The sequence below is a fragment of the Lontra canadensis genome, unplaced genomic scaffold (genome assembly GCF_010015895.1).
Source record: "Lontra canadensis isolate GAN:19392208 unplaced genomic scaffold, GSC_riverotter_1.0 scaffold93, whole genome shotgun sequence".
Taxonomy (NCBI): Eukaryota; Metazoa; Chordata; class Mammalia; order Carnivora; family Mustelidae; genus Lontra; species Lontra canadensis.
Genome location: NW_022631087.1, coordinates 7,596,371 through 7,609,239, shown reverse-complemented (window position 1 = coordinate 7,609,239; position 12,869 = coordinate 7,596,371). Strand labels below are relative to the sequence as shown.

Below are 12,869 nucleotides of genomic sequence, written 5' to 3'. Positions count from 1 at the left end.
CGGTCTCCTAGTCCACGCCTTAGAGGGGGACTCTAAGCTCCCAGAAGGCAGGGTCTGGGAGCTTAGTGGTGGCTTGGTGGCTCATGATAGGGATTGGCCACAGTTTTTGGCTTATTATAGAGCATAGGTCCTGCCCTTAAAGCCCCTCCAGTGTGGAAAGACGACCAGAGTATGAACATACAAATTGCAGGGAGGGAATGTCACTCGTCACCGACACGTGTAGGTATTCGGTACCTCGTATTCCATAGCAGTACCACGTGTACGTACGTACGTTCCACAGATCACCAAGGGATGGGATTGGACAGGCCTCCGGGACTCTAAAAGATATAGATTGAGGACACACTCAGAGACATGCTGTTTTATACCAAAGGCCATAACCGTGTGGCGACACTGTTGTCTGGGAGGTGGAAGCCCTTAATAAAACCGTGGCCATTTTCAGCACTGAATGATCCCTTAGAATTATCTAGCTCATCGGTTCTCAAAATTTTGGGTCCATGTGGTCCCATTGTATGCTTAAAAAGTGATATTGATGATCCCAAAGACTTTTCATTGATAAAGATTTTATCTATATTTACCAGATTGAAGATTAAAAATAAGAAGTTTCTTATTTGTGATCTTACTTGTGATCTCTGTCAAATAAATAATAAATAAAAATCTTTTTAAAAAAATGACAATTCACCAGTCACAGCCTCAATAAGTAACATTTTTATGAAAAACAACTTTATTTTCCCAAACCAAAAATAATCGAAAAGAGTTGGCATCATTTTACATTTTTTTTTAAAGATTTTATTTATTTATTTGACAGAGATCTCAAGTAGGGAGAGAGGCAGGCAAAGAGAAAGGAAGGGAAGCAGGCTCCCCGTTGAGCAGAGAGCCTGATGCGGGGCTCGATCCCAGGACCCTGGGATCATGACCTGAGCCGAAAGCAGAGGCTTTAACCCACTGAGCCACCCAGGTGCCCCTTGTTCTACATTTTTGCGAATCTTTTTAATGCCTGGCCTCAGGGAAGACATGTTGATTCTCATGTCTTCTGCTACATTTATTCTGTTGCAATGTGTTGTTGAATGTATGTTGGGTTTGAAGACAGTCTGGGCTCACATAGACAGGTTGTTGAAAAAGATGCACAGTAGCGCCTTCTCAGAGAATCATGAATATTCTTCACTGTTGCACCTAAACTGGAGGAGGGTTAGTTTCTGACAAGTCAGTTGCAAGTGGGACCCGCAACCATCTCCGTGTCATACTTCATTCCCTTGGTATCTCTTGCACTCCCCTTGCATCTTTTACCCCTGCGTGATTTCAGGTCATTCTTGGAAAATACTGGCTCACTGTGCATGCGTAGGACTGTTGAACCATTTCATTATACGGGATCGAAACCCCACGTTTATAAATATCCCCACCGATCTCATCAGAAGAGTCTTCCAGTTCTGGGAAGCTGTCAAGCCCGTCATGGCATATACAAGTGTTCTGGAATTCCCATTTTTGTTTGCGAGCTTGAATTTTGTGATTGGCACAAAATGCGGTGGGCGTTTTTCTTGAAGTGCCAGGCTCACTGCATTCATTTTTGAGAACGTGTCTTCTGCATACCCAAGGCTGACCCATCGTACGTAGCTCTTCAGTCATGATCCCAAGTAAAAATGGCGTTCCAAGAAAAAAAAAGATGGTTCTGCTCACAACCCAAACAATTACATCCATGCTTTTCCTCAAGACAATGGTTGGTTCCTCAAGATGATGCCCCAGAAATGCCTATGCTTTCCCTCCATCTTTTTTTTTTTTTTTAAGATTTTATTTGTCAGAAAGCGATTGAGAGTGCATAAGCAGGGGGAGCGTCAGGGAGAGGGAGAAGCAGACTCCCCGCTGAGCAAGGAGCCCTATGCGGGACTCCATCTCAAGACCCTAGCATCATGACCTGAGCCAAAGGCAGACGCTTAACTGTCTGAGCTACCCAGGTGTCCTGATTTCTCTCCATCTAATGACACAGAGTAGACAGTGTCAAAATTTAATAAAATTAATTCTTACTGAATGAAGGACATTTCCTAAGGGAAACTGGCTATTTAATTAACTGGGTGATTTCTTTCTGTGAACGGGTGGCAGAAAGGAAAACCAGGGCGAGTATTAGTTTGATGCCCCGGTCTTGTGGAGGCCTGGGCAGTTTTATCCATCACTGTTTTTACACCATTGGTGCAAAAGTCAACGCAATGCAAAAAGGGAACATCTTGGTTTTTTTTATAAAGCAGGGTTTCTTTCTTTTTTTATTTAAGTTTACTTATCTTTTTTAGTAATCTTTACCACCCAATACGGGGCTCAAACTCAAGACCCCGAGATCAAGAGCATCACGCTCTTCCATCTGAGCCAGCCAGGCGCCCCTATGAAAACAGTGTGATGCTCGTGAACCCTCCAGAGGGTCTCCCATATTCACGGAGGGGCCACAGATCGCTCTTCGAGAACTGCCAATGTCCCTTGTTTCCCATACCGCAGGCACCTGCGGATGAGCGTCACGGTTTTGGGCACATTCATGAACCACATTTACGGTTATGACCTTAATCATTTAAGTTGGTTGGTTTGCTTCTAAACTTAAATTTATTTAGAAGGAAGTGTTCGATCGCTACCGAAAGGGGTAAATCAGTGACACAATAGAAAGGTAAAGAAAACGGAAATGCATAACTAACGATTCAAGCACACATATTTAGCTGTGCCCATGTAAATCCTAATGTACGTGGACCACCATTTGGAAAGCTGTATTCTAGACATGACTCTTCATTCTCTCGGCAAGGAAATTGACCCCAGGAAGAGGGAGGTGATGAGACCAGAGCTCTGGTCTCCAGGCGGCTGGCTTATTAGGTTTGTTTTGGGAAACCATGTCCCGCGCCCCCCTGCCCAGCCTCCAGATGTTACATGCACAGTGCTCTGTGGAGGGAAGCTGCACTTGAAGGCGGCCATCAGGGAGGACGTGTACTCCGTTACCCCTCATAAAAGACACCCTTAACGTGATGGGCAGGACAGCCTTCCCTTTCCCTGCCCGCCCTTTGCTGCTGCTCCTGAAAGTGATCAGCAGCTGACGCTTCAGTGTCCCCATGGCTCCTGGGGCGGGGGTCCTAAAGGCCTTGCTTCCAGAAGTTGCTGGTGGGGCTGGGGACTGGGGGTGAGTCACTTCCAGCTTCTGCCTGGGTTATTAAGTGGGTGGGGGCTCTGAAAGCTCCAGCATCTTCTCCTGTGCCCACGAGTTGATGGGCAAGGTGAAAAAGGCTGGCGTCCTTTCCCTCTTGTTTCCCTGAGCTGTTGCATTTTCCCCTTACTCCATTCCCCAACAGAAAGACAATGTGGAGATGATCAAGGCCCTCATTGTGTTTGGGGCAGAGGTGGACACCCCCAATGACTTTGGGGAGACTCCCGCATTCATAGCTTCCAAGATCAGCAAACGTAAGTGCCCTGCACTCTGGACCAGAGTTAGGCGTGGGTGGGTGGGTGCATGCCCAGGGGAAGAGGGTGGTCCCAGCCATCAGGCACCAGCATCCTGTCCCTACTCACCCCCTCCCCACCTTGCTCCCTGCGTGGAGTTTCCAGGAGCACCTGGGAGGCTGAGAGGGGAAGCTTTCTTTGCCCAAGAACAAGGGCCATCACCAGTAGATGGCTCCCAACAGGGGGCTTGCCAAATCGATGTCCTCTTCTGTACGGCCCCATCCTTCCTCAGGATGCCTGGATTCCCAGGGAGGTGGGTGGGATGTACAGCAGTCGTTAGCCAATTGCTCTTTGAGAATTCACCGCGGGACCGCTTGTAGGAACAACCGTGGGTTGACACATGCGCGGCACCGGGGGTGGGGGGAATGCGCATGCCCAGTGCACACGGGCTTCCTGCACGCCCTGCATGTTCACTTGGGGAGCCTTGGCATCAGAGCTGGAAAAAGCAAATCATTCTCCACAGAAGTCTGGGTACCCTCCAGGGGGTTCTGGGGAGTTGGGGATGTTGCTGTGGGTGTGTAGCTGCTAGGGTGCAAGTGCGCATGTGCGCGCTAGGAGGAGGGTAAATGCCTCCAGGCTGAGTGGTCTGTTTTGAGTTCTGGAAGGGACCCTCCGTTCAGCAGTTTTGAGAATTGCTGAACATAGAGGCAGGAGTCCGGTTTCCTTTCTTTTTAAATTAGGTTTTTAAGATAATTTTTATTAGATATAATTAAGCCCAATCTTGTTTTCTTGTTTTTTTTTTTAAGATTTTATGTATTTATTTGAAAGAGAGTGAGGGAGTGGGAGCCAGGGAGAGGGGTCGAGGGAGAGGGAGAAACAGAGTCCCCGCTGAGCAGGGAACCCGGCATGGCAGGGCATGGGGCTCGATCCCAGAACCCTGGGATCATGACCTGAGCCAAAGGCAGATGCTTCACCCACTGAGCCACCCAGGCGCCCCTGGAGTCCTGTTTTCTTGACTGAAAGTGAAGGCACAGGGGGGCCCCAAATACTCAAACTGGGCATATTCTGTGGCCCCAAGTACTCGGACTGGACTTCCATATTTTGTGGTTGACCTCTGTGCCTTCCCAGGCCTTGGGAAGCTCTTTATAACAGGCTGGAGTCAGCCCCCGCCCCACCCCCCAGCCGCACCCAGTTCCCCCACATACCCAGGCCACCTGGTAGATGAGAGAGGGGGCCTGGTGTGGAAAGGAAGGGCCTCTCACTTGCGTATTGACATCATTTGTGATCCTGTGCGATTCCCCCCTTCCCAAACCCTGACTAGTTGTCACCAGGAAGACGCTCTTAACTCTGCTGAGAACCATAGGGGCCAACTACAGTCTCCCACTCACCCAAGAGGCCCCCTCGGAGCAGAGCTCCACTACGACACATCACTCCTTCTCCCTGGAAAGATCTCAGCCCCCACCGATCAGCTTAAACAACCTAGGTAGGCCTCCCCCCAACCTGGCCCCGCTCCGCCACACTCCCTCCTCTCCAGCTGGTCCCCAGGTGCTGGGATCAGAGCAGTCTTGATCTGAAGGAAACAGGGTCTAGGGTAGAAGTGGTTTAAGGGAGCAAGGAACGATGGGGCAGGATCTGTCAGCTTCTGGAGGCAACCAGCGACTGATGGAGCCCAGGGCCCTGGGTGGGGGATGGGGGTGGTGTCCCTGGCTGTTGGCCCGAAGTCCATGTCTCCTGAGAGAGTGCCCTGGACACCGTCTCAGGTCTGGGCATCCCCAGGGCACCCACGAGGGAGGTTGCTTTCATGGTTCCAGTGAGGAGTGTTTCTGCCACACTGTGCATTCTGTCAGACCTGGGGCCTGTGTGTCCCCTGCTGGCCCCATTGGTGACCTACAGGCTTTTGAACATGGCCAGGCAACCTGCCTCTGCCCCTGTGTGTCCTTGGTGCCCATGGAGATGGCCCCCAAGGAGATGGGGTCCGTCCTCTGGGCTTTCTGTGGGCTGGTCCAAGCAGGGCCCGAGATCATTTGAGAGTAGTGTCCTCTGAACAGGGCAGTCAGAAACCAATCCTTGGCAAGCCAGCTTTCTTCTTCCCACCTTGCTGTGGAAGCAGACACCAGCTCTGTTAGCCAGTATAGCCCAGCCTAGCCTGGAGTCAGGCGAGGCAGAGCCCACAGCCACAGTCGGTGCATCTGGCCTTGCCCCTCTCCTCCCCTGCCCATCCCCACCCAGGCCCTTCTCCCCCACCCCCACCCCATCTTTATCTCTCACTTTTACAGGCAGGCCGTCACCCAAGCCAGGCGGGATGGTGGGCCTGGGGCGCGGCGTCAGATGGGTAATGCCCTGGGCCTCAAGGGGCTGGTGAGCCTGCCGAGCCCCGAGCTCACTGTAGCTCTAGTTCCCTCTCTTTCCCAGCTGCAGGCCAGACACATGCAGCCAGCCTTTCCACCCTCTCCCTGGCACTCTGTCCACTGCCTCTCCTGGCCAGTCTCTCCTGCTCATCTCACCCACCCTCTGGCCACAGGCCCTGGTGAAGGGGAGGCATCCTGCCTTGCAGCCTGCGTTCCTACTTTGCTGCTTCTAGACTCTGCACAGGGATGGGGAGGGCCTGTTGGAAGCCAGATGGCATGGCAGTGCCGGGCCAGGCAGGAGGGCAGCCAGTCCCTCGGGGGGTGGCGGGGGTGGGGGATTGGGGCGCAGAGCAGAACAGAGGGAGTGGTGGGTGCGGCTGATCTGAGAGGCTGCTGAAGTTTCTAGACCTGGGATCAGGATGAGCAGCATCTGGAGAGTGGTTGGTTATCTTCCTCCACTCATGGACTTAACCTCAAGGAATGTCCAGACTCAGCCCTTTTGGCTAAATGACTTTGGACGAGTCAGTCTCATAAAGCTCTTGGAGCCTCCTCTGGAAATTGGGGATGAGGATTGTGGTGATGATGGAGGTCAGCAGCTGCGCTTGCCCGATGCATGAGAAAATGCTTCGGGAGCTGAGAAGCATGGGGCATGGCGGGGTGCTCGGGCTTTGGGGCTTTGGGAGGAAGGCATCAAGGAGAGTCTGGGAGCTGGCCGGGTGGGCTGGGGCCCGTCCCAGAGCGGTGGGCTCCCCTCCGCATTCTAGCCCAGTTCACCCCAAGGGGCTGGTGGCCTCTGGCTTACCTGGGTCCTGGGACACAGAGCCCTTCCCTGCGGCTGGAGGCAGGTGCTCCTGCTGGGGGCAGTTGGGGGAGGGCACAGCCCCAGAGCTGCTCTCTGCACCCATGGGATGGTGGGAGCCTGGCCCCGTGTGGCTCCGGCCCACCCTACCCTGTGCTTCACAGAACTGCAAGACATCGTACACATCTCCCGGTCCCGGAAGCCGGCCTTCATCCTCAGCTCCATGAGGGATGAGAAGCGAACGTAAGTGGAGGAGGGAGGGAGACCACGCGTTCACGGCTCTGCCTGGTGCCCTCCAGCAGGCTGGGGCTTTCGGCTGGTCCCCACCAGGTTCCCTGCGAGGTAGTGGGCGTCCTCTGTAGTTCACAGCGAAGGGACCGGCTCTTCAGAAAGCCTGGGTCTGCTCTTTCGTCAGTGACCATGCGGGCTCAGGGGTCGCACGACGGAGGTGGCTGTACTCCTGTCCGTTCCCTCCTGCCCTTGTCCCGATTTGTTAGGGAAGGTCCCCCAGATCCCTCTGTGATGCTGAGCCTGTTTCCCCTGGTTCCATCCTGTCCCTTGGCCGGCTTCCCCACCTGCTGTACACAGGCCCATTCTTGGAGGCAGGCCTGGAGATGGGCACAAAGAGCAGAGGCCTTGGTCCTTGAGGACAGTCCCTGGGGCTCAGAAACTGTCTGCCACGCACGGCAAGTTCCTGGCACAGATGTGCTTGGGATCGACTGTGCTCGCTCTCTCTCTCTTCTCCTCACTATAATAGAGTTGCTTTCTTGTTCTCTGGCTCTTACTGTTCCATGCTCCCAACAGCCTGCCTGGGGAGGGACTGGGACCCTTGTTCTGCACATGGGGGACCTGAGTCCCGAGAGGGGAAGTGACCTCTGGCTCATGCAGTGAGCATCAGAGCAGAGACTCGAGCCCGGGTCTTTGGAGCTCACACCCAACCCTTGCCTGAAGGGTTGGCTCACCCTTGGTAGGTCCCACTCCTTTCCAAGTCTGCCCTGTGACGTGCGCCCTGGATGCGCCCCTTCCCCGGCCGCGCTCTGGAGGTTCCTGCCACCGCGCCTCCCGGCGGCACATGTACACGCATACACATGTGCACACACCTGCGTGGGGGCCAAGGAAGGTACCAGAAGGAGGACCGACCTGTTCTGGCCCATAAGAGGAGAGGAGGCAGATTCTCTGGCAGGACCAGGGTAGTTAGCCCCAGCCGGAGTGCCCTCCTTGCAGGCGGGACTGAGGAGAGAATCAGGACACCCCTGGAGGGACCTCCCCATGCGGGGCTGCGGGTCACGTCGCTCCGCCATGCTCCGTCTGGGCCCATGTCTCTGATGTAAGCCCTACATCCTTAGAAAGGTCCCTCGCATGTCTGCTTGGGCCTCTGGTGACAGCCCAGCCTCCCCTGCCACCCTCTGGGTTTGCTGTAGGGCCGGGCAGCTGGTCCAGGAAGACAGGGGACCCTAGAGGTAGGCCAGCCTGGTCCCCATCTCCCAGCGGTCTGTTGGGTGGCTCTCGAGTTCCCTAGACATGCAGCCCTGCGCAGAGGGAGCTTCCAGCCCATCTGGGGGCGGAAGAAAACGGAAATGCTTATGGAAGCCAGGAGTGCTCCCCACAGATAGAGCGGTTGCAGGAGGAGCGGGCTGAGCTGGGGGACCTGAGGGCCTCAGAGCAGGCTTCTCTCGGCAGGGACTTTGAAGCCGAGACAGAAGGATGAGGAGACCAGAAGGAAGCTTCCCGGTCTGAATATAGACCGTGACAGCCTTCCCGGGGCCGGGAGCTGGGCACGGCTGGGCCGCGGGAGATGTGTCAGGGCATGTGACCGAGCACTCGGGAGTCAGCAGACCCCGGCTGGGGACCTGGCCATAGCAGTTCCCAGTCTTGGGACTCCGGAGGGTCACCTCACCTCTGAGCTTCGTTCCTTCACAGATGTGCACTGGGGGGAGCAGTGCCTCAAAGGGGTTTGGGATGTTCCTGTGAATTCACGCTGGGAAAAGGAACTCGCAGCTCCTGGCATACAGATGTCCCTCTTCCCTGGCCCCCTCCTCCCCTGCCCCGCCCACTGGGAGGACGGCCCTCACCCTCTCCACCAGCATTCCTGGCCGGGCTGCCGGGTACCAGCCCTCTCCCCCAGCCTTGTCTGAGTCAAACAGACTTTTCTTAGGCACCTGCTGCAGGGCAGGCCTGGGAACCCAAACCTGACCAAAACCAAGTGGGAGGGACAGACCCAGCCGTCTGCTGAGGTGGCACCTGGCCCCTTTCCTTATTGCTAGTTGCACTTTTTCCCCTCCTGAGATACCTTATGTTTACTCCTTTACTGATTGTGCTCCTGCTTCTCCACCCCAAAAGGCCCCAGTAGCGAGCGAGCTCTATGGGGCCTTATCTTTCCGCGCTCACAGATGCTCAGGGACGCAGGCCCACGCAGAGTGCTGGGCGGTAACGGGACCGTTTTCTCTCCCACTGCTGTCCCCCCCACAGCCACGACCACCTGCTCTGCCTGGACGGAGGGGGCGTGAAGGGCCTCGTCATCATCCAGCTCCTCATCGCCATTGAGAAGGCCTCGGGCGTCGCCACCAAGGATCTCTTTGACTGGGTGGCAGGGACCAGCACGGGGGGCATCTTGGCCCTGGCCATTCTGCACAGTGAGGGCAGGCCCCTGGGCGGCAGGGGCAGGGCTGGGGGTGGTGGTTGGGATCTGCCCTCATATGGTGCTCAGTTTTGTTTCAGAGCCTTGCAAAGAGGGTTGCTGGGGAGGGGAGGCCCTGAAAGCCCTTTGTGGGGGAGGCTGACGGCATTGGGTGCAAGGCTGGAAAGAGAAGGGCTGGGGGGCTGGGCCGGGCCTGGGTGCCCTTCCCTCCATGGGGGATAGAACGAGCCTTTCCATGTACGAAGCATTTTTACATCCATCTCCTCTACTATTCTCCCCGATAGCCTGGTGAGGCAGGCCCCACAGGGCCTGGGAAGTGCTGGGAGTAAGGAAAACCAGTCTGAGGGTGGAGGCAGTGGGTGGTCTCGGGAACGATGAGCCATGGAGTCCAAGAAAGCCAGAGTCCCAGTCAGCATGCTGCCTTCACCCACAGGGAAATCCAGGCCGTGGGGGGAGAGGGGTGCCTCAAAGTCACGTAACCAGCCCTGTGGGGTTGCAGGGGCTAGGACAGCTCCTTAGACACGCAGCGCAGCACTTCCCAGGGCCACAGGGCCGCCACGCATCACAGCTTCGCAGTTCAGGGTGTCGGGGACATGAGGCAGCCAGGTCGGGAGGCGGCTGGGAGCAGAGTCCCGTGGGGCTCTGGGATGGTCCAGTCTGCAGTCTGTCTGTCGGCAATGTGCTAAGACCCCCGTCCCTGGGCCTCCAGGGCCCCACATCCCCTCTCTGGTCTCCAGTTCCTGCTTTCCACGAGAGAAAAGCTCTCTTGGATCTGTGTCTGCCCAGTGGGATGTGAGGTCTGGGGGCGGAGGTCCTGGCCTCCTCCAGAAAGGGTCACTTCCTTCTTCAGACTCCTGGGGAGCTATGGAAAGGATTTGAGAAGTCCCCTAGTTCAGCCTCTTGTAAGAGCAGACACCCGCCTCTCCTCAGCCCCGGCCCCAGAGAGGTGCAGCCTGTCCCCTTTGACCCTGCCTGTTCTCAGAGGCCCGCAGGACAGGGTTGGTCCTTCTCTTCTGAGCCAGCTGGGGTTCATGTAGATTAGATTTAAAAACGCTTACACTTTCAGGGCCCTTCTTTAAGGAAAATACGAAATCATGGCTACAGAATTAAGTGCAGAGCCTCGGGGCTCTGAAGGGGATTTCTGCCTCTGTGGGAAGTGGCCGAGGAGAGGCCCAGGAGCCCCGGCTGGCCTCCCTCCCTGCGGCTGTCGGAGCAGGACCCTCGTGTCTCCCCCTCCTTGTTCTAGGCAAGTCCATGGCCTACATGCGGTGTGTGTACTTTCGCATGAAGGATGAGGTTTTCCGGGGCTCACGGCCCTACGAGTCGGGGCCCCTGGAGGAGTTCCTGAAGCGCGAGTTTGGGGAGCACACCAAGATGACCGATGTCAAGAAACCCAAGTAAGCCTCAGGAGTAAGGCTGTGGCTGTGGCCCCAGCCAGGCAGCCCTCCCGCTATTCTGGGGGAGCAGAGGGCTCCCTGCTCCGGTCTGGTGAAAGTGGCGGGGGGCTGGGGGGGGCCGGTAGCTCCTTCCCAAGTGAGCCACGGGCTTCTGGAGAATTCTGTTGTAGGACACCCCCGACCTGGGGCTGCTGTTTTCCCACCCTGACAGCACATCCCCGGGTCAGAGGGGGTCGCTTCTGGTCCATCACACACCTGGGACCTTTTGCCGAGTGAGGCTGTGCTCCAGGCATTGTGTGTGTGTGTGTACGTGTGTGCGCATGTGTGTTCATGTGTGTGGGGGGCGGTTGAAGGGGGTCACCACCAGGTGGAAAGGCTGGTGAGCCATTTGCAGTCTGGTTGGGAGATAAATGACCTGGGAAATGACAGCCGTGCACAGCTGCAGGTGTTTGAGAAGTTCCAGAAGAGCCTATGGCAATGCTACGTCTTTGTCATGCTGCCCAGCCCAGGAGTGCTCTCTGGTCTGTCTCGTGCCTGTGTCTGTCACCGGCCAGACTCTTGAGCTCCCTGAGGCAGGAATGTGGCTGCCTTGTTTCTCTGCAGCCCCAGCATCTGCCCCAGAGCAGGGCACTGAGAAGTGTTCATGAGCTGATAGGGGCCTGAGGACTGAGGGTGAGGTGGTCAGGGGGAGCTCCCTGGAGGTGGTGATGTGTGAGCGAGGCCTTGCAGGTTAGGGAGGATTTCTTTTCATAATAAAGCTTTTTCCGTTTTTCTTTTTTCCCTTCCTTCCTTCCTTTTCTTCTTCTTCTTCATCTTCTTTTTTTCATTTAAGAATAATGCATAGTCTTTGAAGAAAAATCGGAAAAATATGCAAAAAAGTAAAAATAAAAAGGAAGAAAATATCATTCATGTAGTAGAAACCAAAAGATAATGTTTTTATTTTTTTATTTTTATTTATTTATTTTTTAAAGATTTTATTTATTTATTTGACAGAGATCACAAGTAGACAGAGAGGCAGGCAGAGAGAGAGAGAGAGAGAGGGAAGCAGGCCCCCTGCTGAGCAGAGAGCCCGATGCGGGACTCGATCCCAAGACCCTGAGATCATGACCTGAGCCGAAGGCAGCGGCTTAACCCACTGAGCCACCCAGGCGCCCCAGATAATGTTTTTAAAACATTTTTGTGTATTTTATCCTAGACATTTTGTCTCTCTTAAATGGTGAAATAGAACATACATTTAGAAAAGCTCATAAACCAGTTCAGTGAATAATTATAAAGCAAACACCCACATAGCCACCAGCCAAGTCCCAAAGTCCATTGAGCATGTCCCCAGCCCCTTAGCTCCTGTCCTGCCACCCGGGGGTGCTGCTGTCCCGACTGGTGTGAAGTGGATTTCCTAAATTTTCTTCCTTCTTTTTCTTTTCTTTTTTTTTAATTTGTGGGTTTTCTAAATTTCCTTTTCCCCTTCCTTCCTTCCTTCCTTCTTTTCTTTTCTCTTTTCTTTTCTTTCTTTTCTTTTCTTTTCTTTTCTTTTCTTTTCTTTTCTTTTCTACTTTTCTTTTTCCTTTCCTTTCCTCTCCTCTCGTCTCCTCCTCTCCTCTCCTCTCCTTTTTTCTTTTCTTTCTTTCTTGAGGTGGGGAGGGGCAGAGGGAGAGAGACTCTCAAGCAGACTTTACCCCCAGAGTAAGCTGGAGGCAGGATTCAATTTAACGACCCTGAGATCGTGACTTGACCTGAAATCAAGAGTCGATGCTTAACTGACTGAGCCACCCAGGTGCCCCTACCTTTCTATATGTTGTTTTTTTTTTAAAGATTTTATTTATTTATTTATTTGACAGACAGAGATCACAAGTAGGCAGAGAGGCAGGCAGAGAGAGAAGGAGGGGAAGCAGAGAGCCCGATGCAGGGTTTGATCCCAGGACCCTGGGATCATGACCGGAGCCGAAGGCAGAGGCTTTAACCCACTGAGCCACCCAGGCACCCCTTTTGTAAATTTTTTAAAGGTTTTATTTATTTATTTGACAGAGAGACACAGCCAGAGAGGGAACACAAGCAGGGGGAGTGAGGAGGGAGAAGCAGGCTTTCTGCCGAGCAGAGGGAGCCCGATGTGGGGCTCAATCCCGGGACTCTGGGATCATGACCTGAGCCAAAGGCAGACGCTTAACAACTGAGCCACCCAGGCGCCTCTCTTTCTGTATGTTTTAAAGGTGGTTTGCATTTCTCCTTTCATAAAGTTACTATTCAAGTGTTTTGTCTATTTTTCATAAAATTAGATTGTGGGATTTTGGGGTTAA

The 12,869-nt window shown here is 54.2% G+C and overlaps 1 protein-coding gene across 12 annotated transcripts in view; it reads left to right on the top strand.

Moving 5' to 3' along the window:
• Positions 1-12,869, top strand: part of PLA2G6 (phospholipase A2 group VI) — a 57,816-nt gene that overhangs the window by 32,526 nt on the left and 12,421 nt on the right. For 11 of the 12 annotated variants that reach the window (XM_032836649.1, XM_032836651.1, XM_032836646.1 and 8 more), the window contains 5 exons: positions 3,309-3,417; positions 4,718-4,879; positions 6,708-6,786; positions 9,013-9,176; positions 10,428-10,578. In XM_032836649.1, the coding sequence (XP_032692540.1) occupies positions 3,309-3,417; positions 4,718-4,879; positions 6,708-6,786; positions 9,013-9,176; positions 10,428-10,578 (665 nt within the window). The remainder of the gene's footprint in view (positions 1-3,308; positions 3,418-4,717; positions 4,880-6,707; positions 6,787-9,012; positions 9,177-10,427; positions 10,579-12,869) is intronic. The other variant, XM_032836653.1, reaches the window with a different exon arrangement.